This window comes from Artibeus jamaicensis, unplaced genomic scaffold, assembly GCF_021234435.1.
Source record: "Artibeus jamaicensis isolate MK-2021 breed Jamaican fruit bat unplaced genomic scaffold, CSHL_Jam_final scaffold_369, whole genome shotgun sequence".
NCBI lineage: Eukaryota > Metazoa > Chordata > Mammalia > Chiroptera > Phyllostomidae > Artibeus > Artibeus jamaicensis.
Window position 1 is genome coordinate 35,202,557 of NW_026522042.1, and position 26,946 is coordinate 35,229,502.

The 26,946-nt window shown below is 37.6% G+C and overlaps 1 protein-coding gene across 6 annotated transcripts in view; it reads right to left on the minus strand.

Moving 5' to 3' along the window:
- PDE4D (phosphodiesterase 4D) overlaps positions 1-26,946 on the minus strand; it is a 658,809-nt gene that overhangs the window by 173,544 nt on the left and 458,319 nt on the right. For all 6 annotated transcript variants that reach the window (XM_053657205.1, XM_053657206.1, XM_053657209.1 and 3 more), the window contains one exon: positions 21,580-21,771. In XM_053657205.1, coding sequence (XP_053513180.1) covers positions 21,580-21,771 — 192 coding nt within the window. The remainder of the gene's footprint in view (positions 1-21,579; positions 21,772-26,946) is intronic.

Genomic DNA, 26,946 nt, shown 5'->3' on the forward strand with positions numbered 1-26,946 from the left:
TATAATTTTGTGCATGGAAGAACAGATATATAAATGCATTTTAGTTGTATTTTATAGCTTACTTATAATAATAAAAAATTAGATCTGGTGGCTAAAATTCATGGGAAATCATTCTGTTATATACATTTGGCTTAAAACACGTGTGAGTTTTAATGCATTGAATTAAAAGGAATGAATTGTACACACACCCAAAAAAACCTATGCTAGACAATGATTCTGAAATGCCGCACTTAAACAATTTTCCCGACAAGAAACATTTTAAAAAGGGAAACCAGGTAACTGAAGGATTGGGAGGGATTACAGCATCACACAGGAAGGACCCTGTTGCTCCCTAACACGGAAGAGACAGCTAGGACCCCTGTAAACTGGCAAGAGCTCGATGCAAATTCGTGCAGTTTGCTCTGTCTGGAGACCTGAAATTACTCCTCCTGGTGACATGACTTCTCTGGAGAGAATGACAGTGTTTTGCTGTGTATAATGTGCACTCCGCCCCCCACAAAATTTTTAAGGGAAAAAGAAGATGCACATTATACATGGCAGTACCTGAAATAGCTTGTATCTGTTTTTGTTTTGGAAATATTTGTTACATAATATTTCTTGTAACATAATATGTTCAAAAATAAATGCTAAAATTCCTTTATAATACAAAAACCAAGTATTTAAATATAAATAAGTAAATAATTGAATGAAAAAATGAAAATGAGAGATTTTTTCCTGAAAGTTTAGGCTAAAATGCGGGTCTGCAGCATACACGGGAGCACATTAGACACGGCAAAATGCTGTGCTACACTGTCTCTCATTTAAATGCAAACAGACAAACCAACAAATAAACACAACAACAATAAACTTTAACAAAAAATCAACTGCGGTATGCTTTAGGAGAAAAATCACCTTTTTTAAAAGAATTCGGGTAGTTATTGGGGACAGCTGGGGAAAGAGTGAGGGTTTGGGCTGGCGGGGTCATAAAAAGAGTCTGTTTTTGATACGGGTGTGTGTGTGTGTGTGTGTGTGTGAATGTGATGAGACTGGTATTCTGGTGCCAGTCACAGCAGAGCCCGTGCCATGCTGGTCTCTAGCCTCATGGTGTGGAAGGAGGTGCTTAGTCACCTGCCCCGGTCACCACAGGCTGAACCACAGCCACCTCCTCCAGCCCTGGGTGTGGAGGGGGCTGCTTCTCCCCTACACTCTGCAAGAACTTGAATTACCCAGAAATTGTTTCTGACAAATATCTCAATTGTCTCATTTGGTAATAGGAAAATTATTTCTAGTGTTTCAGTGGCAAATGTTCTCAGTAAAGGGCAGATTATATACTAGATCCTTTTTTTTGCTGAGTGAGTCTGAGCCAGCACTATTGGAGGAAGGAGAAGAGGAGGCTTAAAGTGCGTTGTGGAATTTTCTTTTTCCAAAATGGAATGACACTAGCTAGGGTCAAGAAAAATCCCTTTGCCTTTGGCCATCCTTCCCCTACTTGTATATCATTACTGCTTTACTTTTCTATCCTCTGTCTTTCCGTAATAGAAAGCCAAAAACATGAAAGATGGTGAAGGGATTAACCAGAGAACATTTATGCATGACTCATGGACCCAGACAAAGATACAGGGATTGACTCTGGGAGGGACGTGGGTGGGGCTGGGTGGAGCTGGGGTAGAGGAGAAAAAGCAAAAAGTGGAAACAACGTTAATTATTAATGTATCACATGATTAATATGCAATAAGTTAAATTAATAATTTAATTATGCCATTAAATTATTTTTAATTGCATAAACAATAATTTTTCTAAAAAGCTAAAGGACAAAAATCCTAAAGCAAACCCTGTAACAGAGACCTCACTGGGATCCAGGAACTATTCAAGGACTTAAATGTGGAAAAGCCCTTGCTATCTTGCAAAATGAAATAAGCTCAACAAACAGCAGCACCTGAAAATGCAATTTTGTGAACTAGTTAAAGATTTTGTTGAAACACACTAGGCAGCAACTTTTCTGTGCTTTATTATTTATTACCAAACCAGAAGGAAAAGGAGATGCAGGTGATTAGAAGAAAGCTTATACCTCATGGAGCAAAGAACCCTAATCCTGTAATACTAAGAGCCTTAGTGGCCGCAAAGTAGCTGCCGCCTCTGAACATCACGCATCTCATATTTTAGCATGATGAGCAGTCTTATGAACCAGCGCTTTGAAGAGCAGCCATGGGCTGAGGCTTACTTTCTCAATCCAGTCTTGTGAAAACTTTTTGATCTTCTTTGCTTCACTCTCTCTTGCTATAAAACTAGAAAGAAATTCTCTTCTGGGGTTTGTCAGTGAGATTGGGGAATTGATACACATACAGAATATTGGTATTTTGAAATACTGGTGTCTTTCTTTGCTTACACTCAAAACTACCATGCATTTATCAATTCCCCCTTGACTCACCTCTGTTAGAATGATAGGGAAACAAATGCATTCTCATTTTTAATATGTAATAAACACGTTTCTGGGTGCCTCAGCCATTTGACAACACTCAACAATTAGCCGCAGGAGGGTCAGACCTGCTCACCACTCTGCTCCCATGTGCTCTGAAGTACAGATGTGAAATAGACACATACATAACACCATGTACTTGACCTTTTAAACATAATAGGTGTATTTTGAATGTAAAACAAAATTAACTGTAGAAACTGAGAAATACAGAAAGACTTAAAGAGCCACCCGAAGACAACTGTTGGTAATGTTTTCCTTCTGGATGTACGTGAGTGCATGCACGTGACACATGATTTGTATGGAATGCACGGTTTCTTACACAGTGAAAATCATGCTGTATGTTCCACTGTGTATCTTCCTTTTAATATTGAACATTGAATCGTGATATATTTTGCCTGCCTTTATATTTTTAGAACATTTTATATGATTCTAGTCTAAAGTTTTCAAGTAGCTCTCATTTAATATGTTTTAAATGTATTAAAATGTAAGTGCTGTCCTGGCTGGCATGGCTCTGTGGATTGAGTGCCTGTCTGTAAAACAAAGGGTCACCGGTTCAGTTCCTAGTCAGGGCACATGCCTAGGCTGTGGGCCAGGTCCCCAGTGAGGAGTGCATGAGAGGCAACCACACATTGATGTTTCTCACCCTCTCTTTCTCCCTCCCTCCTCTCTCTCTAGGAATAAATAAAATCTTAACAAAATTGTAAGTGCTGGTTTTATTCTAAAATTTTAAAAATTAAATAATTGCATGAATTGCTCAGATTCATTGTTGTTCATTTATTCTGTCTAATAAAATGCTACATGAAAAATTAGGTTCATTGAATACTAAACTCATAAGGATGTTGAAAATTTTCTTATTACCATTTTTAATTAAAATCCTGAAACTATGGTTTCAGATGATAAAAACATTCTGGAAAATTTGGCTACCTAGCACACTTTGCAAAACCAAACTATATTTTTTCCATAGATTTCATTTTGAAAAGATGATTTATTTTTCTAAAAAACAATGGTGGCTCTGAGAAATAATAAACGTCACGTTGAAGAATATAATGAATACCTTAAAATTACTTATGAAGGAGGCATTATCGTTTTAATTAACTGCTAGTAGACAAAACACACACTGCTAAAACAATCCAACAAGCAACAAATGAAAAACTGCCTCGCTGGTTTCAGATTAATCTGAGAACACGGCTCCTCCATGCTGTTTGGCCTTTTAATTTAGAACTACTTCCATCCTCAATTGAGAAGAAAATTAAGTAACACCTCCATTTCTGAACCCAGGGAAGGACACCCCTGCATAACAAAGTCAGTCTGAGCCACACTTGGGTGTGCTTTTCCTCTTTGAAGCGCTTGCCACCTAGAATTCAAGAAATCCATTTAACACAAAAGCTCAGACCTCTGGTCAAAAGTCACAACTACCAAAATTTACATTTTGGCAAGAATATTCAGCAACATTTTACTGAGATTCAAAAATCATGAAAATTACCATAGAGCAAAATTAAAGCCATTCTTTATTGTGCAAGGTAATATCTTCCAATGTGAAATGTTTCCATGTTAAACTCAAAGCCATTTGTTTGTATCTACACATACAAGTTTGACAGTTTTTTTGATAATGCTAATCACAGTTGTTAGTCATAAAGTTGAAATGTTTACCCCATTTGAATATAAATATAAAAAGCTTTGTATTTATGTTTTATACTAGCACAAAAAAGGAGAAACCAATATACAATGTTTTCCTCAATGTTAACAGATAAATAAGCTAATACCCCATTCTTCAGAAACAGATGAGCGAGGCCATCCAAGTTCTTAACTTTCTGCGGAAAAGGCTTTGCTTCTGTACCTTTAACCTTTCTTTGCCCTGATAGAACTGAGTGGTAGCTTATCCTAAAATCTGTCACTGATTTCCTGCAGAGTAACTTAATATCTTCTTGGCTTTAGCACTGGAACTCTTATAATATGTTACTATTATTTTTATTTCTTAAAACAAACTTTTAATATAATTATTTTTAAAAATCGAAGTACATAATCCAACAAAATTATAAATAATATGGTAATAATTACAAACAATTATAATAATTACAAGCAATTGTAATTATTATAAAACAATAATGACAACTGACATTTATTGAATGATTATTACCTGCCAGGCCGTGCAAAGCACTGCCCACTGAGCATCTCTTACTACATTCTTTCTGCAGGTGAGGGAAGGGGCCTGAGAAGGACCAAATGTCACAAGCTCATGGAGCGATGGGGTCAGGATTCAAATTCAGGCAACGTGACTGCAGAGGCTCTGTGCCTGAACACTTTGCAGTTCTGCATCTAGGATGCACTTCTCAATGCCCAAAGCACATCCCAAATGATGCACAATCTTAATACATTTCATGCAGGTGATATGTATGATAAACACACAAATAGTAGAGTTACATATACATGCAAAAGAAAAACATCAGCAATGACTTACAAAAGCATCTCTGCCTATCTGCTAAGTTTCACGTCCTAAAACCCTAAAATAAAATAATAAATAAAAAGAAATAAAATCATTTTTGTTGCTCACTCAGGTGAGAGTCTGGCTGATAGTTATATGTCATATGTCCATACTCAGAATATAGCAAGACTGTATGCATGTCATGTGCAACAAAGGCCTCTGAAGATGGTACTCATGTACATGCATATTTACATTTAAATATCTACGTATAAATTTATCATGTGTGCACATGTGTATGTGTGTTTCTGCCATTTCTATTTCAAATGAGGGAGGAAAGTTGCTAGAAGAAAAACACCTCTATCATCCTTAGCGTCATGAGAATTTACTGTATCATTTTGCCCACACTACTCAATGGAAAAACTCTTTCAAGATCACCCATTCTACACGCATTACATTCTAACGTACACAGGGCCCAGCAGAAGTAATGCCATTGGGTGTGGTTGGGAGAATACGTGAATGTCTTCACACAATGGGCAGTAATTTGAACATTTCACCTAAAACGTCATGTGGTGTGCTCGATGTTACAGAAGTACAGGCTTGTGATTTTGTAATAGAAGATTTTCATGTAATAAAAGAGGGAGGTTATTTGTGCTGGATCCTGCATTTTGTTTGCTTAAAAACATGACGCAATGTGTCAACGCCGAGTCATTGATTGCAACAAAAGCGTCACTAGCATAGGAGGGCGGGAGTACATGGGAAACCTCTGAACCTCACTCCTAATTTTGCTATGAATCTAAAACTCTTTCAAAAAGTAAAGTCTTAATAAATTGAAAAAAAATCAGAGAACTTTAGAAATAGATGTGACCTGAGAAATTACTTAGTCTTCTGAAATTTAAATAATTTGCTCACTTCTTATTAACATTTTAAGAATTAAGACTGGCCTGATATTGGCAAAAACAACAATGACCCTAAAACAATAGCCCTCAGTTGTGGCCCCTGTGTGCTCCTGTCACATATACCGATGATAAAGCAAAGGGAATTAGAGTTAGTGCAACATAAGCAAAAAATTCTCTACTCTGAAGTGTAATCTGTTCTTTATCTTGTCATGAAACAAAAATCCAGGTTTGTTAGAGAAGGCGCATGATGCCAGTAAATGCCCTCAGGCATGTCAGTTACATGATGACGTGAAAGATGATTTGTTTTCAAGAGTATCTATAAAAACATTTTCCAGTTTCAGTCAGTTAAAAATGGCTTCACACGTGTGTGTAGACACACACACTAAGCATATATAGTTATTTTGTTTACTAAAAGCTGATACAATAGGCTTCCAGGAATGTTGATGCCACAAATTATTGTCACATAGCCCTGAGTGCTGATTTCCATGAGGAATAAGGAATGGGACATGGGCTCAGAACACAGCACGCGTCCACCAGTGTCCTCCCTCCATGTCCCAGGAACAGGTGCTTCTCTCACAGGTTATGTTGTGTGAGGGGCCCAGTCTTAGTGTCAGTGGCCCTAGCCTCTTGATTTTCTCCAGGATATGTTCCTGGGGAAAAGATTTTTGTGTACCTAGTACAACAATATGTTTAAAGATCTCCACGTGGTAAAAAGAGAGATTGAAAGGAAGCGCATGATCAAACAGAGAGGAGTGAGCACAATATGTTTATGCATACCTACTATGTACCAGACATTGTGCTCTACTGATACTGGTAGTTAATTTTGATGGCTCTGCATTGCATGGATGCTCATATTCCCATTCTAAGATAAGGAACTAGGCTCTGAGAACTAAAGTCTCCGTGGTGGTCATGTCCTTGGCAAGTGGCAGAGGTCAGTAATTTCCAAATGCCAGGTTGAGAGCTGGTACTTGCCCAAAAGAATGCTCATTGGTCTGTGCCAAAGCAGAAAAAAACATGGACCATGAGTGAGGTTTTAGAAAAGCTAAATTGCTTTGGAAAATATATTGCTGAAACTATACCTCTTCTTTTTTATTGAAGTGGAATATGAGAACCCTATAGCTGACATCATACTCAATGGGCAAACATTAAAAACTCTCCCATTAAGAGCAGGAACAAGCCAAGGATATCCACTTTCACTACTTCTATTCAACATAATATTGGAACTTCTAGACATAATAATCAGACAAGAAAATGAAATAAAAGCCATCCAAATTGGAAAGAGGAAGCAAACTGTATTATTTGCAGATTACAGCATAGTGTACATAGAAAAACTGATAGACTCTACAAAAAAACTGCTTGACCTAATAAGTGAATTTGACAAAACAGTGGGATACAAAGTCAATATTCAGAAATTGAATACATTTTTGTACACCAACAACAAAATATCAGAAACAGAAATCAGGAAAAAAAAATCCCATTTGTTATAACAACAAGAAAAATAAAGTACCTAGGAAATAAACCTAACCAAGGTTGTAAAAGACCTGTACTCAGAAAACTACACAACACTGAAGAAAGAAATTAAGAAAGACACAAATAAGTGGAAGGATATACCATGTTTATGGACTGGAAGAATTAACATCATCAAAATGTTCATTCTACCCAAAGCAAATGATAGATTCAACGTAATCCTGATTAAAATACCAATGACATATCTCACAGATATAGAACAAACACCTCAAAAATTTATAGGAAACCATAAATGACCCTGAATAGCCTCAGCAATTTTGAGAAAGAAGAACAAAGAGGAAGGCTCACAATACCTGATATTAAACTATATTACAAGGCTACTGTAATCAAAACAGTCTGGTACTGGCATAATAGACACAGATCAATGGAACATAATAGAGAGCCCAGAAATAAATCAAGATTTCTATGGTCAATTAATATATGACAAAGGGGCAGCTAATAAAATGAAGTAAAAATAGCCTCTTCAACAAATGGTGTTGGGAGATCTGGATAGCTACATGCAAAAAAATGAAACTGGACCACCAACTTACACCATACACAAAAATAAACTCAAGATGGATAAAAGAAACTCAAGATGAATTAAATATAAGCTGTGATATCATGAAAGTCCTAGAGGAGAACATAGGCAAGAAAATCTCGGATATTCCATGTAGCAATATTTTCACCAATACATCCCCTAGAGCAAGGGACATAAAGAAAAGAATGAACAAATGGGATCTCATCAAAAATAAAAAGCTTCTGCATGGCTAAAGAAAACATCAGCAGAATGAAAGGGAACCAATTATGTGTAAAAACATATTTGCTAATGATACCGCAGACAAGGGTTTGACCTCCAAAATACATATAAAGAACTCACATGACTCCACACTAGGAAGACAAACAACCCAATTAAAAAATGGGCAAAATATCTAAACAGACACTTCTCCAAGGAGGACACACTGAAAACGTAGAGCCATCTGACAGCATGCTCAGCATCACTAGCCATCAGGGAGATGCAAATTAAAACCACAGTGAGATACCACTTCACACCAGTAAGAATAGCCATTGTAACCAAATTAACAAACAACAAGTGACAGCGAGGTTGTGGAGAAAAGGGAACCCTAGTGCACTGTTGGTGGGAATGCAGACTGATGCAGCCACTGTGGAAAACAGTATGAAATTTCCTCAGAAAACTAAAAGTGGAACTACATTTTGACCCAGTGATTCCACTGCTGGGATTGTACCCTAAGAATCCTGAAACACCCATTCAAAAGAACCTACGCACCTCTATGTTCATAGCAGCACAATTTGTAATAGCCAAGTGGTGTTGGCTATTATAAATGCCCACCCTAACTGTCCATCAGTAAATGAGTGAATAAAAAAACTGTAGTACATTTATATGATGGAATACTAAGAAGCAGAAAAAAGAAGGAACTCCTGCCCTTCACAACAGCATGGATGGAACTGGAGAGCATTATGCTAAGTGAAATAAGCCAGGTGGTGAAAGACAAATGCCATATGATCGCACCTATAAGTGGAACCTAATCAACAAAACAAAGAAGCAAGCAAAATATAACCAGAGACATTGGAATAAAGAACTAACTGCCAGTAACCAGAAGGGAGTATGGGAAGGAGTAATGGGGGAGAGAGGGCAAGAGTCGTTAAGGAACATGTGTAAAGGACCCATGGACAAAGACAATGGGAGGTTACTGAGTGTGGGAGGTGGGGGTGAGCAGGGCAGAGGGAGGGGAGTAATGGGGACAACTGTAATTGAACAACAATAAAAAAATGGAAGAAAAAATAAAGTGATGGTGTGTATTGATGGAAATTTTCTCTCCAACATCCTTTACCAGGCAAAGTGAGCAGTTAGTACCTGTGGTCAGTCTCCCAGTGGGTTTCAGGAGAGCCACTGAGTCATGAAACCCTAGGACATGGAGATGTGCAGTGTAGCTGTATTTAAACCAAGGCTTTAAAATACTTTCAGTTTGCACCACACCATGCTGCTTTCTGCAGGCTCAAGTGGACCCAGCTCGTCTGAAACCACAGGTAAATATTACACATACTCTAGACTTTAACATGACACTGTCCAACAGAAATTCTGTGGGAGGGAAATATTTTCTGTGTTGTCTGTTATCCACAGGCCACACATGGCTACTGGACACCTGGAATGTGGCTGGTGCAACCGAGGAACTGGTTTTAACTTTCATTTAGTGTCAGTCATTTACATTGGGAAGTCATATGTGACTAATGGCTGTCATGCTGACCAGTGCAGCATGACAGCTCTTGAGCAATCTTTACAAAACTCCAGTTATATGTCTTCCAAGAAAAGACAACATCTTACATAACTGGAAAAACGCGCTTAGTCTAAGCTTGGGGCAAAAGAGCACTGACACATCAGTATCACAGAAACACCCATCGTTTGGTAAAAACTCTAAGCCAAAAGGTTTGCCCAGATGCCCCTTTCAAAAAATTCCATTCTTTAAAGGAAAAAAATTAGTTTAATTGTTTACTTACTTAATTGTATTCTCATCTAGAGGCCACTGTACCTTACAGCAAAGGCCACCAGTCAAAACCAGTAAGTTCAGGGCCGGGACACCTGGATCCTAATTCATGGTGTGTATGTGTGTGTGTGTGTGTGTGTGTGTGTGTGTGTAACAGAACATTCTGTAGCAAAATTTTGTCATTTCTAAAACCGAGCTAATATTTTCCCTAGTTTCCTTATATGCTTGTTTTGAAAACAAATTATTAAAATTTCATGGAAGAATAATACATCAACTAAAAAGACCAGAGATATTAAGCAATCTTAAGAACATATTCCTGTATACATATTCCTCAGTCTGTGCCAAATAACTAAAGGGGAATAACTATTGTCACAAAAACTAAAGATATCTATCTATTTCATTCTTCAGAGCATTGATGAGGCTAAGCCACGAGGGAGGAAACATGATGAACCTTCTGAATATCCTGAACTTGAACTGATGACTCCTGGGTTTGTTCATGAACCTTTGAAACACACTTTCATTATTTTCAAAGTGCTCCTGTGTTTGGAGAGGTGGCTCACAGAAAAGCTGTCTGGTGGGGAAATGTCAGGTTCCTTGATAAATAGAACAAGCTGGGCTACATTTAAAAAAATGCAAAACAAAACACCAAAATATACCGAATGAATCGACATTAGAAATATTACCTAATTTCTACAGTACACAGAATAAATAAATAGAAACTCAAGATATTGAAGATAAAGAATACACATAAAAATAAAAACAACTAAAAAAGCGTGCAGTCAACACATGAAATTAACTTCATAATTTAGTGTAAAAGTCTTTATCAAGTGCCTTCTTTTCAGCTACTGTAAGAATATATTCATGATAGAAAGAGTTTTATCTTAATGCACTTTTAGAAATCACTCCAGGGACCTTTAGATAACACATAAATGAGAATGCTTGTTTTGTGATTTTTTTTTGGGAAAAAAGCCCAAAACTATAAAAAACTCAGACAAATAAATAAATAATCAGGCAAACGCAAAACTAGCCATGGTGGAAATAACAAATTTGATTGGAAGTTCTCCTAAGTCCCGGAGGGAGAGTGGAGATTCAAACGTGGAAACATGAGATCTGCATGCAGACTTGTTTTCTCTGGAAGTGAAACACTGTTCGTGGGATCATTCATAACGTTTACTAGGAGACAATGTCATTCACTGAGTTGCTTAAGTAATTTCCTGTCAGTGCAGCCTCCCACATTTGCAGAGGTGCAAGCAGCTGTTCTTTCTCTTTCTGCTTTGAACTTGCCTGCTTTCGGTGAGAGGGCTGTAGCAATCAATGCTGTACACATGTTTAGACATACCTGCAGTAGCCAGTGACAGCTAATTTTTTTTCAACCTGGGTTTAGAAGGTTGAAGTCTGAAAACAATTAAGGACAGCTGACACAAAGCCTGAGAGAAAATGCAATAAGCAGATGGAATAATTGGGGATGTTTCTTCAGCAAATCTGACCAGAACCTCAAAGCCCAGTGTTTGCTATTCCTGTCTCGGCTTTTCGTGAAGGCTCTCTTTTGCTCTATTTGTAAGGCACATCTTTATGTTTCATATTGCAGGCATGAAGTGAGGATGATTTACTAATAATCCTCAGTATTTCTTATCTCAAGAAACACATTACGTAATTGTTCCAGCAGTGTGATTATTTTTCCTTTTACAGCTTAGAAAACAATATAGAAGACATTGAGGACAATTCACTAAGGACCCAACACTGACAAGCAAAATAAATAAAGTGATTGATGTGCAAGTGAAGTAGGGTTTATGTAGAAATCTCAGGATGATGGGGTAAGTCTCCTTTTCTATCTGTAATTTAAAATAGATAATAAAGACAGAAAGGCATGCTCCAAACAGAATTTTTGTTTTGTTTTCATGGATCTATAGTCTCTCAGACAATACCCTGGCAAAAAGTAGGTTCTAGCAACAATCGCTAAATGAGCAAAAAAAAAAATGATCCTCTCATTAAAAAAATGCAGCCAATTAATACACTCCTCGTTTGGGGAGACATTTAACAAACTCTATGACTGTCTTCCCATCAGAAGCTGCCAGGAACTTCTCTTCTGCCTTATATAGGGTTTTTAGATGCTGAGTTTAGCCTAGTTCTGCAGAGTTATAATTTCCAAGAGTTGTTTGCATATTTTCTTCTCACTTCTCTGACCAATTTGCACTTTTATTTTATTTTATTCTTAAAACATAAATGAAAACCAAAGTTTATCGTGCAAGTAACTACTTTGGTCAAATGAACTTGGTTAACTGGTACTTCTGTCTCCCAGCAGTTTTCCTGTGATAATATAGCACTGTGTTTATGATGACATCGCATTCTCCTAGAAATGATCAAAGCGTTTGTTGTGTTTTTTGAGAAAGTTAAGCTCTCAGGACCTTAGATTTCTCATTTGTAAAATGACATAAAAATGTGCCTATCTGTGGGACAGTGGGAAGTATCAAACAAGATAGCAGATGCAAACACACTACGCACGTAATGGATCTGTGATCACTTGTCTTGTTTCCTCCTGTGCCTCAGATGTATAACCAGTATCTGTTCGTAATGGGTAAGGTGAGGATACCCTGTCTATTTAAAAGTGATTATTTTCCTTCTCACTTTTTCAAGAGATTAAATGGTTATATTTCGACTTAAAGAGCATTGAAAGAATTTCTAAAACATTTCATTCAAATAGATAATCACAAACTTTCCATTTGTGATTTGAAATTTCTGATTTCAAATTAGAAATTTGGTGCTGTTTTTATATGAAATTTCTAAGGTTTTTCTCAATAGGGAAGCTTAACCAGAACAGTACATATACAATCATCAAAAGCAATGAAAATATATTATGTCATTCTCTATAAAGTACAGCTGAATAAACACTGAATGATCTTCCCCACATTACCACGAACTAGGTGAGATAAGAAAATGGGGATTTTCATTTGGCCACATCTAAAGTCAAAGAGAAGGCATAATCCTTTATGGGTAGAAGATATGTGTAGTATTAGATTGAAGACGGCAATAGTGATTGTTCACTCTGTTCACCTTGCTTCTCAGAAAAATTCCTCTCCCTGGTGGAAAATGCTTTCCAGGGGCAACTGTCCCAGAAAAACCTGGCAGCTCCGATGTAAATATCCAGTGTGAACTGGAAAGCTGAACAAGTCAAGATATTATTTTTCAAGAATATATAAAATTATACCATGGTCTAATTAAATTTGTCATTATTATATGAGTTCTCTCCGATAAAGCAAACTTTGAATGGGTACATTAAAAAATGAAGGCATACTTGTAGGTGTGCTTTGGAAAGAAAAGCACTATTTACAAATGAGATATCACAGGTTTTTTTTTTCCATAAAATGCGTATATTTAATCTTTACTAATTGAAGTCCAGGGTATCAAGGTAACAATCTGCATACTGGTGTCAAAAAATCAATTTGCTATAATGAAAAAAAATAGAACACATAACTACATGAAACAGTCTACTAACTCATGAGTGTGTCTCTGGCTTCGTTCTAAAGCAAGCGGCTGCACCTTTGATGAAACTGGAGGAGACGACTTTCAACCTGATCACTCGTCCGTTCTGCATTTTTCTACTCACCCCCACATTGTTCCCTTTTAGGGTCTGCAGAGTGGCTCTTTCAAGCCTTTTCTCCTATTCTCAAGCAGCCTCATCCCTCTTTCCTTTAGTTGTTGGTGGCTATACTTTCTATTTGAATAAAAAGCATGGATTATCAGCCATGAATTCTCTGAAGTATTTTCTCTTTATCCCCAAATTTGTCTTTCTCTTTTTCACCTGTGTTTTTCTTCTTTGTCCTTCCTAAATAGTCCTGTCTTTACTACTTCCCCAAGTTTAATCCCTTTACTTGAGCTCCTGGTAACATTTTGTAAGGAGCTACAGCTCCCTGTAATTTTCTTTCACTGTTGTGTCTTCACCTGGTTTTGGAACAAGGGTAACACTGGCCTCATAAAATGACTTTGGGAGTCTTCCCTCTTCTTGAATTTTCTGGCATAGTTTAAAAAGGATAGGAGTTAGCTCTTTCCTAACTGGTAAAATTTGCCTGTGAAGCCACCCAGTCCAGGGCTTTTGTGCGCCAGGAGTTTTTTGATTACTGCTTCAGTTTCACTAGTTGTTATCGGTCCATTCAGGCTTTCTGCTTCTTCCTGATTCAGTTTTGGAAGATCATACGTTTCTAGAAATTTGTCAGTTTTGCTCAGGTTGTCAGATTTCTTGGCATAGAGCTGTTTGTAGTAATTTCTTACAATCCTTTGTATTTCTGTGGTATTGGTTGTAATTTCTCCTCTTTCGTTTCTGATTTTATTTATTTGGGTCCTCTCTCCTCTCTTCTTGATGAGTCTGGTTAAAGGCTTGTCAATTTTGTTTATCTTTTGAAAGAATCAGCTTCTGAAATTATTGATCTGTTGAATTGTTTTTTTTAGTCTCTATGTCATTTAATTCTGCTCTGATGTTGATCATTTCCTTCTTTCGACTTGCTCTGCACTTTGTTTATTGTTCCTTTGGTTCTTGTAGATGTTGGATTAGGTTGTTTATTTGAAAATTTTCTCTTTTTTTTGGTAGGCCTGTATTGCTATGAACTTCCCTCTCAGGACTGCCTTCACTGTGTCCCATAGGGTTTGAGCTACTATGGGTTCATTTTTGTTTTTTTCAGAAACTTTTAGATTTCTTCCTAGATCTCATTATTAACTCATTCATTATTTAATAACATGTTATTCTATCTCCATGAATTTAAATATTTTTGAGTTTTTTTCCTTTCAGGTTGGTTTCTAGTTTCAAGCCATTGTGATCCGAGAAGATGCTTGATATGATTTCAATTTTCTTTAATTTACTGAGGCTTGTTTTGTGTCCTACCACATGGTCTATCTTTGAAAATGCTCTGTGTGCATTTGAAGAGAATGCGTGTCTTGTTTCTTTGGGGTAAAAGGGTCTGTACATATTAATTAAGTCCATTTGATCTAGAGTCTGTTCAATGTCACAATATCCTTGTTGATTCTTTGCTTAGAAGATCTATCCATTGTTGACAGTGGGGTGTTAAAATTATCTACTTTGAGTTTGTTGCTGTCTAAATCTTTCTAGAAGTCCTCCAAGATTTTCCTTATATATTTGTGTGCTCTTATGTTGGGTGCACATGTGTTTATAAGGGTTATACCTTGTTGATGGATTATTCCCTTATGTATTATGAAATATCCTTCTTTGTCTCTTTTTATGGCCTTATTTTTAAGGCTATTTTGTCTGATATAAGTATTACTACCCCAGCTTTTTTAAGTGTTCGTTTGTTTGGAATATTTTTTCCATCCCTTCACTTTCAGTCTGTGTAGGTCTTTTGTTCTGAGGTGGGTCTCTCATAGACAGCATATATGCAAGTCATGTTATCTCACCCATTCAGCTACACTATGTCTTGACTGGAACATTTAATCCATTTACATTTAAGGTTATTATTCATAGGTACTTATTCACTGCCATTTTCCCTTTGTACCTGTGTTCCTCTCTCTCTTTCTCTCTCCTTCATCTTCTTACAGCAGTCCCTTTTAGCATTGCTTGCAGAGGTGGTTTGGAGGTGTATTCTTTGAGCCTTCAAAGAATCCAGGAAGCTCCAGGAAGCTTCCATCTGGTAAGCTCCTTATTTGGCCTTCCCTTTTAATTGAGAGCCTTGCTGGGTAGAGTAGTCTTGGTTGCAGGCCTCTGGTTTTCATTGCTTGGAATATTTCTTGCCATTTCCTTCTGGCTTGGAGAATTACCATTGAGAAATCAGCTGCTAGTTTTATTGAGGCTCCCTTATATGTTACATCCTGTTTCTCCCTTGCTGCCTTTAAGATTCTCTCTTTGTCTTGGAATTTTGCCATTTTAATTTTGCTGTATCTTGCAGTAGGCCTCTTTGGGTTCATCTCGACGGGGACTCTCTATGCTTCCTGGACTTGTGTGACTTTTTCTCTCATAAAATTAGGGAAATTTTCCATCATTCTTTTTAAACAGGTTTTCTACCCCTTGCTCTTCTTCTTCTCCTCTGGTAATCCTATTATATGGATATTATGGATATTATTCTGTTTCATGTTTCCTGTAGTTCCCTTAACACCTGTTTTTTCTTTTTGAATCTTGTTTTGTTTTGTTGCTCTGTCTGTGAATTTTTTTTTACCTTGGCCTCCAGCACACTGATTTCATACTTTGCTTCATCTAGCCTACAAATTCCTTCTACTGTATTCTTCATTTCAGATATCCTACTCTTCATTTCCACCTGCCTCTTCTTGATAGTTTCTATATCCTTTTTTCATGCTAGTGTAGTTTGCAGTAAGTTCCTTTTAACTTCCCTAAAGTCCTTTGTAGTTTTCATGGAGCTCATTGAGCATCCTTATAACTATTATTTTATATTCAATGTCTGATAGCTTGCTTGCCTCAATTTCATTTAGCATTATTTTTGGGGATTCCTCCTTTCCCTTCTACTGGGGGTTGTTTCTTTGTCTCCCCATTTTAGGTGATACTTCTTGTTTATTTCTGCTTCTTAGGTTGATCTCCTTTGACTCCCTGTCTTCATGGTGTGACCTTATGTGGTAGGAGACCTGTGGGGTTCTGTGGTGCGGTCTCCTTGATTTCTGAACTATATGCTCTTAGGATGCCCCTTATGCCATTTAGGTGGGCCTTCTAGTTATAATTGGGTTTTGGTTGTTGGATCATTCTTTGGTGGGTCCTTCCCTCTAGCTGACTGATTGCCCACCACATCTTTTATGCTGTTTTACAGGTACTGCCAGAACAAAACCAAACAGCCCAGGAAACAAACTCACACCTTCAAAATTAATTCCCACCCACAGTTGCACTATGAATAGCAAATGAGCCAGTATTAATAAAGGTGTTAAGAGAGTAAGACTATTAAAGAAAAAATGAAAATGGGATGACTAAGTGAAAGAAAAATGATTTTTGAGAGAGTAGAGGGAGGAGCAAAATATGAATAGGGAATAAGGACAAGGCAAAGAGAGGAAGAAAAATTTACATTGCGAATAAAAAGGGAGGGAAGAAGGCTGAATGGAGTGGGAGAAAGGAAGTGTATAGTATTAGACTGAAACAGAAATTAAAAATAAATAAATAAAAATAGCCCTGGCTGGTGTGGCTCAGTGGATTGAGTGCCAGACTACCAACCTAAGCATTGTTGGGTTGAGTCCCAGTCAGGGAACAGGCCAGGTTGCAGGCCAGGTCCCCAGTAGGGGGCACTTGAGAGGCAACCACATATTGATGTTTCCCTCTCTTTCTCCCTCCCTTCCCCTCTCTAAAAATAAATAAACAAAATCTTGGAAAAAAATAAAAGTAAAAAAGTAGTGAGAGAGAAGAAAAAAATAGGAAGCAGATTGGAGAAAAAGATCCACCACATTGCTATTGACAACAATGAGCAAAGATTAATATAGCTGGGAGAGAAGTAAGTGGGAAAAAGAAAGAAAAGGTTAAGATATGTCTAGAGGAAAGAGAAGTGATTTTGAAGTAACAGAAGAGAAGGAATACTAAGAGCGAGGAATGGGCCCTGGCTGGTGTAGCTCAGTGGATTGAACATGGGCCTGTGAAGCAAAGGGTCGCCAGTTCAATTCCCAGTCAAGGCATATGCCTGGGTTGCAGGCCAGGTCCTTAGTAGGGGACACATGAGAGACAACCACGCATTGATGTTTCTCTCCCACTCTTTCTCCTTCCCTTCCCCTTTCTCTAAAAATAAATAAAATATTTTTTTTAAGAGTGAGGAATGGAAACCAGGATAAGGCAGGGAAAAATTAAAATTTAAAACAACAACAACAAAAGAAATGGCAGGAGGAAGACAAAATGCATAGGAGAGGGGCGTGGTAAAATTTGAGATTTGAAATACAAAAATAATGAAGATCTAGAAATAAAACCAGAGAAATGCAACAATCACCACCATATTCACAACTGATGAGCAAAGACTGATAAAGGTAGAGAGAGAATAAGGGTATTTTAAGAACAGGAAAAGGAATGTGAGATGACTAATGGCAAGAAAAATGGTTTTGAGAGTCTGGAGAATAAGAGTATGGAATGGAAAGAAGTTGTAACAAGAGAGAAAATAAAATTTAAAACAAAAATAATAAGAGGAAAAAGAAGGTAAAATGGAATAGGAAAATGGAGGAGCAAAATATGAGATATGAAATAAACTGTAATACAAAAACTAGTGACTTAATATGGGCAAACTTGAAGGATAAGAAATGAATGTTAAAAAGGTATGCAGGAGAGAAAATAATGCAAGTCATGAAGAAGACCATGGTGCAATTCATCTCACTGTTTTCTCTTTCTGGATCTGCCCCTAGTGATGTCAGATGGTGTCCCAGTCTGGCCCTAGGCAGCCTGTTTGAAGCTACCAGTAATCAACAGTCTGTGGCTGCCTCCTTCTATTGTTAATCTAGTCAATCTGTAATCAGCAGTCAGGTTTAAGCACCACAGGGTGGGGCAGAGTAATTCCTATGGGTGGGGCTATTGCTTCCACTTAGGCTGATGCCACTCAGAAGGGAGTGCTCTAAGCAAGATGGCTCCTGCAGTATGGGGAATGACTCTGCACAGGGAGTGCAGAGTCAACTGCTGCCTTAGTTCTTTCCACAAAGCCTCCATCATCAAACTCTCCTCCAACATCTCTAGTACACTCTGCCCCCACTTTGCTAGAGCCCAGGGGAAGTGGCTGCAAACAAAATTATGTGTGTTTGAAAGGCTCTCTGTGACTGCAGTCATCTTTTCTACAGACAGAAATCCTGCCACTTTAAAAAAAAAATTATTTATTTATCTTTAGAAGGGAAGGGAAGGAGAGAAGGAGAGAAATATTAATGTATGGTTGCTTCTGGTGCATCCCCTGCTGGGAACTGGCCCCTGCTGGGAACTGGCCCCTGCTGGGAACTGGCCCCTGCTGGGAACTGGCCTGCAACCCAGGCATGTGCCCTGACGGAGAATCGAACCGCGATCTTTTGGTTTGCAGGCCCGTGCTCAATCCACTGAGCTACACCAGCCAGGGCCCCTGCCACTTTTCATAGCTGGATGTTAACTGGGTTCCTTTCCTGGCTCTGGTGCTGTAGGCTGGGGAGCCCAGTTTTGTGTTTAGACCCCACAGTTCTCAAGGGGAACCCCCCTGGCCACTGAATTCCCCTTCAGCACTTCAGCTGCCACTCGTGGGAGCTCAGCCAGCCCTCTGGCATCTCCTCCACATTCTATATGGGTCATGTTATGGTGAAGTGGTTTCTTTCATCTGTCTGTGGTAATAAGGCTTCTCTCCAGCTATTGTTCCATTGGTTATTCTGGATGACTTCTCTACGAGTTAGTTGTAATTCCAGATTGGTCCTGGGAGGAGGTGAGCGTAGCTTCTACTCATTCCTCCACCATCTTGGATCTCCTCTCCAGACTCACTTCTTAACTGAGCCATGATTTCCCTTGCCTCACATTATGCAAATACCGCTCCTTTCGCCTGACTTTCCCTGGATGGGATGCCTCACGGATGATGCCACTGCACTTCACTACGAAAGTAATAAGTGCAAGACCAGACAGCTTTGCATACACTACAGTTGCTCAGTGTTTTCATTAGGTATGAATGATTAAATAAATGTCTTAAATTTCAAACCTGACAAAATGGGATTAATATGACAGAAATAGAGGCACTGGAACAAGGAAGTTGTTCTGGGGTAAAGAAGAGTGCATACCATTAATACAAGGAATTAATGGTAAATGCAGGGTGGGACAAAAGTAAGGTTACTGTCGTGAGTATCTGAAACACAGAGTTTATTATTGTGTTATTATTTATACTAATCATTGTATTATTTTCCACATGAACAACTGTAAACCTACTTTTGCCCTATCCTGTACAAGGTGGTTTTTATCGCCTGGCTTTGATTGCTGTTTTGTTTTCTCTGCCCTCCTTCTCATGGACCTCTCCTTCACCAGCTCCTCCTATCAGCCCCGAACACAAAGGAGTGGGAAAAGTAAGTTATCTGATGACAATAAAGAACTCTGTGCCAAAGTGTGCTTGTGTATGGCAAGTAGACTGCATGAATGTGTAAATAACAAGGGCCAGTAATTTGAGCACTTACAAGATTATACCTAAGGGCACTGTACCATTGTGGCATTCTTTTGAGTTAGTAAGTCTATTGCAATAATCATAACTTTTTCCATGCTAATAACTATAAACCTACCTTTGCCCACCCCTGTATTTCCACTAATAACTGGCAACATGCCTTCCACGTTATGGTAGTGGAACCTATTCATCTCCAGCATTTAGTTAATAGATTTGCAGAGATCAATATGAATGGGAGATAGATTTCAGAATATTAAAGCAGCACAGCATGGTAAGAAAAAGGTAGAGAACAAACACAGATCTCTGGGGTGGGGATAGGAGAATGGGGAGATTCAACTTACTGAAGAAGTTTTGTTGCCAAAAAAGCACAGGAAAACATACACATTTTTGAAAGACAGTGTAGTCCTGTGCATTATTATAGTAGATAGTGAGATACTTTTACCTTTAGTCCACAAGTCCACAAATTAGAGCTTATATACATCTTTTCCACTAAGCATTTACTCTGAGATCTGTTATCCCATCCATAGATTATTCATTATTTGAAATCAAGAACATTGTTTTACAGTTTTCTTATATCTCCTGAAGTGCTTCAAACAGGGGGAGCTATACGATAAGAGTGTAATAATTCGCTATTTGAATTAAATGATTGCAGTTTAGTCACTCATTCCTAGGGAGGCTACAGCATTACTTGTATTATCATTTTACAAATGTCAATAAAATGGCAACAGAGAGCAATATGCCGTGAAAAGGAGTAAGGTACAGTTTCATTTCTAGAGCCCTATTCAGACCTATTGGACTACTCTGGTGATCTGTTAGGGTGTCAAGAACAACACTAGACCCTCAGAGGCCTTAAGTAAGTTATTCTCTGTGAGATGAATTGCACCCTGTCCCGAGTTTTTGAGATGGCATCCTGAGAAAACAGTGAGAATTACTGGACAGATGCCTAGATGCAGAGGAGTGAGGTGGGAGCCAACTCTATATACAGCGGGAAGAATGACCCCAAATGACGGTGCAGGTTTTCAGTGAGAGTGCGGTCCCATTTAGAAGCTTCCATAACCTAGGAAGCTAAAGAACATGAGAGTAAACCCAGGTCTGGGCTGCTGAGAAAATGAGCTGATAATCATGCATGTGAACCTGCTTATCAGTTTTAATTATTTGCCAATTTGTGTTATCTCTTAAATGATATTCAAGTCTAATGCTTTCTGTGCTTGCCACCAGTGATTCTTGTTCCAAAAATGGTTTAACTTAGGCAACTCTGTGCACCTTACTGCCGCACCCCCCACAAAGACCTTTCAAGTGATCTGGCAGACCAGTGCTAACATCTTTATGACCCATCAATTGAGATATATTTAAAATCCTGCCCACTCTAATATCACAGGGATTTTCAAACTGAGTTTAAAGTTGTTTGACATATTAGAAAATATTCATGTGTCTGGGTAGCTAACACTCAGTTCCAACATGAGTATAAACTAATGTTTTAAGTGCACATGTTTCCATTAAAAATTTAATTCTCACTTTTCCCAGACAATGTGTCTGTGGGAAAATAAATGCTTCTTATCAACGGTGACAGTGTACTCAAGTTAAATCTTAACCTTTATCTTCTGATTGTATAATTTTCCTCAGCATTCCTCAGAACAATGGAGGCAAACAAATAGCACTGGTTTTACGACATCATCAACTCCAGAGATGAGCTAATGTGATTTTCTATAAAAACTGCCTCTTGTCTTTCCCACCCCACACTTACATGTCGCTGGCAATGGAGGAGTTCCGGGACATAGACTTTGGAGAGAGGTCATAATCGCTGTCGGATCGATATAGAAATGACTCCCGACGTTGACTGTGGACAAAGTTTGCTTGGAGAATTAACCCAGATCCTGGGCTGGTCATGGGGTCCAAGGGACTCCGTCCCGCAGATGTGCCATTGTCCACGTCAAAACTGAAAGAAGGAGGAGAGATGACATTGCTGTGAATACTCGCATGTGGACATTTTAGTGAAGGGAGATTTCAGGTTGAGAAATTGACAGTGGGGAAAGTCAATAGCTGGTCCTGTTGTTAAAAAACAGAATACTGAAATACACAAAAGTGAAAAAACACAATGAATTTATACTCTTGTCTTCCTAAGCTTTGGGATACTTGATACTTTTGCTAACCAACCAGATACAAGACATAGGTCTCTCAACATCCATTAAAAAGAAATCATTCAGAATTTCTTTTAGGAAAAGAATAAATACATATTAACTCACTAAATATTTGGGTTTAACTCAACAACTGCTCATTGTATGCCTAATATCATCGCTTCTCCATACCTGCGCTTCTCTCCCTCTCGTCCACACTTACACAGTCACTAGCTTCTATTGTATCCACTTCCCTCCATCCCCATGCCAACATATCAAGTCCACGGTTCCATCCTTTCTCACCTACAATTATAACAGCCTTAAAAACGAATCCATTTTGCACCCTGTACTAAGAGTGACTCTTCTTAAACTATAAATCTGACTGTGTCAGTCATCAGTTTAGAACCTTTCAGTGGCTCAATGTTGTTCTCAGGATAAAGTTCACATTTCTTGGCTAGATTGACAGAGTCTTAATAATCCATTCTCAACTACATTTTCCCAGCCTCAGCATGCAACTCAGTTACCATGCTCTACCAGGCATTTCAGCTTCACTCATACTGAGCCACCATCTCAGGCTACCATCATCTAACCTCTTGTTCCCGCCTAATTGTTGTTCATCCCTGAGGAGCTAGCCTTCACTTGAAAGGCATGAGATGCCCTTCTCTGTGCTCCCAACACACTTTCCCACTCCCTATCTGCAGCGATTACCAGGAGTAGAAACTCTTACTACTTGGTCTCCTTTCCTAGACTGTGAGCTCTCCGAGCACAAAGACTCTGCTCCTAGCACTTTGGAAACCTTTGCTAAGGTTTGAATGAATGAGTGAGTGAAAGTCATTGTGCTCAGCAATGCAGATTTTAGAGTTCAGGGAAAAAAGAATCATATGTGCAGTTTTTAACATCACAGCCCTTGTAATCTACATAATCTTTCCACAGAGTGCTTTTCTAGTCAAACATCTATCAGCATTAAAAAGAAAGTCAGCTCACATGTGTTCTTATGAGAGGGAGGGTAATGGCTCAGGAATGTGGTTAAAGATTGTTGAATGAATAAATAAATCAATGAATTCAAGTTGAGTTGTTACCAATATTTTTCCCATTGGAACCTTTATTCCAACTGTTAGCCAGCTAATTTCAAAACTTTACTTTACTTGCTCCATTGGAATTGTTATTAAACAGTTATGAGCCAAGAATTAGAAGCCAAAGTGGAAGAAAACACTGGGGACTAGATGCTTCATGGCTCACCTATGAATCTATGACTAAATTGACTCAGTCCATCTAGTTCTTTAAAACAGAGGGCAAACTCATAATGTAGCTTTACCAGTCACAAACATAGTTTCCAATTTAACATTTTCTTAGAATTGTATGTCTTTAGAAATGCATTTATTTGGTCCTTAAAGGACAATGAAAGATCATCTAACTGAATAGACTCATTTTATAGACAAGAATACTGGCCCCTAGGAAAGTTGCCTGACCAAAGTTAACGAGCTAACTGAATTTAATCATCTGTTGTTCATGAAGTTCTTCAAGCTCTGGAGTATAATCATGTACACTCCAAATGTGTGTTTGTAACTGTGACACCCACACAGGGGACATTGGTTCCACCTAGAGAGGCACTTTGTGCGTGTGGGGCTTTTGGCAATCATGGGGAAGGCCAACAGGGGAAAGGGCATCCAATTACTAGAGAGACATATTAGGGATCTCTGGCAGGCTCTTTGTGGGTTTGCTTAATTCAATAAGCATTTACTAACCACCTGATATGAGCACAATGAGATACAGAAGATGAAGGAGATAAGATTAATCCAGGCAGGGATATCTGGGAAGTCTTCATAGGAGAGTAGTAATTTATTGAAAGAGGGCATTTGAAGGAATTCACTATACAGCTGAACAATATACAAGAACTCTGGAGAGATTTCTTTAGTCACGAAAGCTCATCGGTGTGAGGATGACTTAATAGTGTGAGTGCAAAAAAAAAAGTCTTACAGTGATTTTCCTCAAATATCTAGATATCTCACTGGCTTATTTTAAATTTTATTGAATTATGGAGGTGAATTAGTTAATAAAAGTGCATAGGTTTCAAGTGTACGATTATATAATATATCATCTGTATATTGCATTGTCAACAGCCACTCCACTCTCTACGGTGTATGGTCTCATCCGTTCTCACTGTTTAAGAAAATAAAAAGTAAGTACCCCCTCCTTGCTATGCATTGACAAAAATATGGGTAATAAAGGAGTACAATTTATACTTTACTTTTCTTAGTTCAATTGAGTAAATATTGATATAACCAAAAGCTCAGTAATTTGTGCTTTTTTTATAACTATGTATTTTTTCCAATTAATTTAAACAAGTCTTCCAGAGACTCTCCACTACAAGGTTTATAAAAATTATTGACAAATATCTTAAACAGTCAATGTTTTGAAATAACATTACTCACTAAGACAGAAAATTTATTAATAGGTCATAAAAAGCTTAATATGGAATATTCTAGGGGCTTTGCTATTTTTCTTTGCAGAGTGTAATATTACATATTGTCCACTAGATGGAGCTCATTTTCTTAAATAAGGAAAATCTTATTGTAAATAAACTGGAAGGCCTAAACTAGTTCTTCAAGACTCATGAATGTAAAAGGAGTTTAAGAAGCTGAAGCAACATGGATGAACCCAGAGGGTGTTGTGCCATGTGAAACACATCAGACAGAGAAAGCCCATATCATTTCACTTATATGTGGAATCTAAAAAAACAAAATAGAAACAGACTCATAGATACAGAGAAGAGACTGATGGTTACCAGAGGGAAGGGAGGTGGCAGCTGGGTGGAAAAGGTGAAGGGGTTAAGAAGTGCAGACTGGTAGTTACAGAAAAGTCACAGGGATATAAATTACAATGTAGGAAATATCATCGATAATATTGTAATAATTATTTATGGTGCCAGGTGGGTGCTGGGAATATTGGGGGAACCACCTTATAAATTATATGACTGCCTAATCACCATGCTGTGTCCACCTAGAACTAACACAAAATAATACTGAATGTAAACTGTAATTGAAAAACAAACTTTTAAAAAGACTCATGAAAACAACCTCTTAAATATTATCCAAAAAATAAAACCTCACAATTGATAGCAAGCAATTACTAAATATTGATAAAATTATATTAACCTAAAATATTAATATTAGTTTTATAAAGAGATTGAGAACGAAGATCTAAAAATGATCACTGATGTTTTATTAGATTTCTACTTGAAAAAAAACAACGAAACCTTGAGAAACCTTAATTGAATTTTTATAACTAGTAATTGAATACTTATCAGGTTGGGGTAAGGTCGAAGCAGTATCATTATTAATGGTCTGGGGACTCACTCTAAATTTTGGTAGCAAGTTTTTTCAGAATGAGGTTTTTGAAGGGAGGAAGGTCCAAGGTCTGAGATCATTTGCATGGTTGATTTCTATTACTTTGAATGTTCCTATAATCAAAATTTATTATCAAGAAAAAGTAATACGGCAATATTATAGAATCCCTAGGCAAAACCATTAGCAATTGCCAGTATTGGTGAATGGCTTTATAGAAAAACAGACTTTGCATGACCAAAGATTCAGTGAACAAACTATTACAGTTTCTCCTACATCCTTAGGTTAGGACTTGATTAAATACAGAGATTTAAACATAGCATTTCTGTGTAAGGCATTTAAATCTAGTTAAGACAACATAACAAAGCAATGGAGAAAAAGAACCAAATGTGACATATCTGTAATTACATATTATATAAACAATAAATTATTAAACTGTGCTATATAGGCAATCAGAGAATGTGATTTAGATAACGAATGTCGAAGGAGTTTAAGAAGCTGAAGGTTGTGCTTCTTTGAAGGCGAAATAAAAAAGACCTGGACAGGGTAGAGTTGGGGTAGGGGTTACAGACTGAACGTTTGTGTCTCTCAAAACTCCTATGTTGAATTTGTATATAATCTTCCTAAACTGAACCATGAAGGACTGGAAAATCTAAATAGCCTGATCAACAGTGAGGAAATGGAAACAACCATTAAATACCTTCCCCAAAATAGAAACCCAGGACCAGATTGGTTCAGTAGTAAATTCTACCAAACATGCAAATAATATTTAATGCCTATCCTTCTCAAACTCTTCCAGAAAATTGAAGAAGAGGCAATACTCCCTAACATATTTTATGAGGCCAACATAACCCTGATACCAAAACCTGGCCGGGATAGCCCAAAAGAGCAAACTACAGATCAACATCTCTGATAAGTACAGATCAAAAATCCTAAACGGAATACTAGCAAACTGAATACAACAATACATTAAAAAAATAACACATCACAATCAAGTGGGGTTCATTCCAGGCACAAAGATGGTTCAACATATGCAAATTGATCAATGTAATATACAACATTAACAAAACAAAGGTAAAAACCATATGATCTCATCAATAAATGCAGAACAGTATTTGATATGATGCAACATCTATTTATGATGAAAACATTCAATGAAATGGGTATGGAAGAAAAGTACTTTAACATAATAAAGGCCATATATGACAGACCTTCAGCTAATGTCATATCAATAGTGAAAAACTGAAAGCTTTTCTTCTAAAATCAGGAACAAAACAAGGATGTCCACTCCCATCTCTCTTATTCAACATAGTTCTGGAAGTCCTAGCCAGAGCACTCAGGCAAGAGAAAGAAATAAAAGGCATCCAAGTTGGGAATAAAGAAGTAAAAGTGTCACCTTTTGTAGATGACATCATACTGTATGTAGAAAACTTTAAAGACTCCACCAAAAAATTATTAGAAACAATAAATGAATAGAGTAAAGTTGCAGGACACAAAAATCAGTGAACAAAAAAATCCACGGCTTTCCCATATACTAACAATGAAATTTCAGAAAAAGAAATGAAAAACAAATTCCTTTTGCAATTGCAACTAAAAGAATAAAATACCTAGGAATAAACTTAATAAAAGATGTGAAGGACCTATATACTGAAA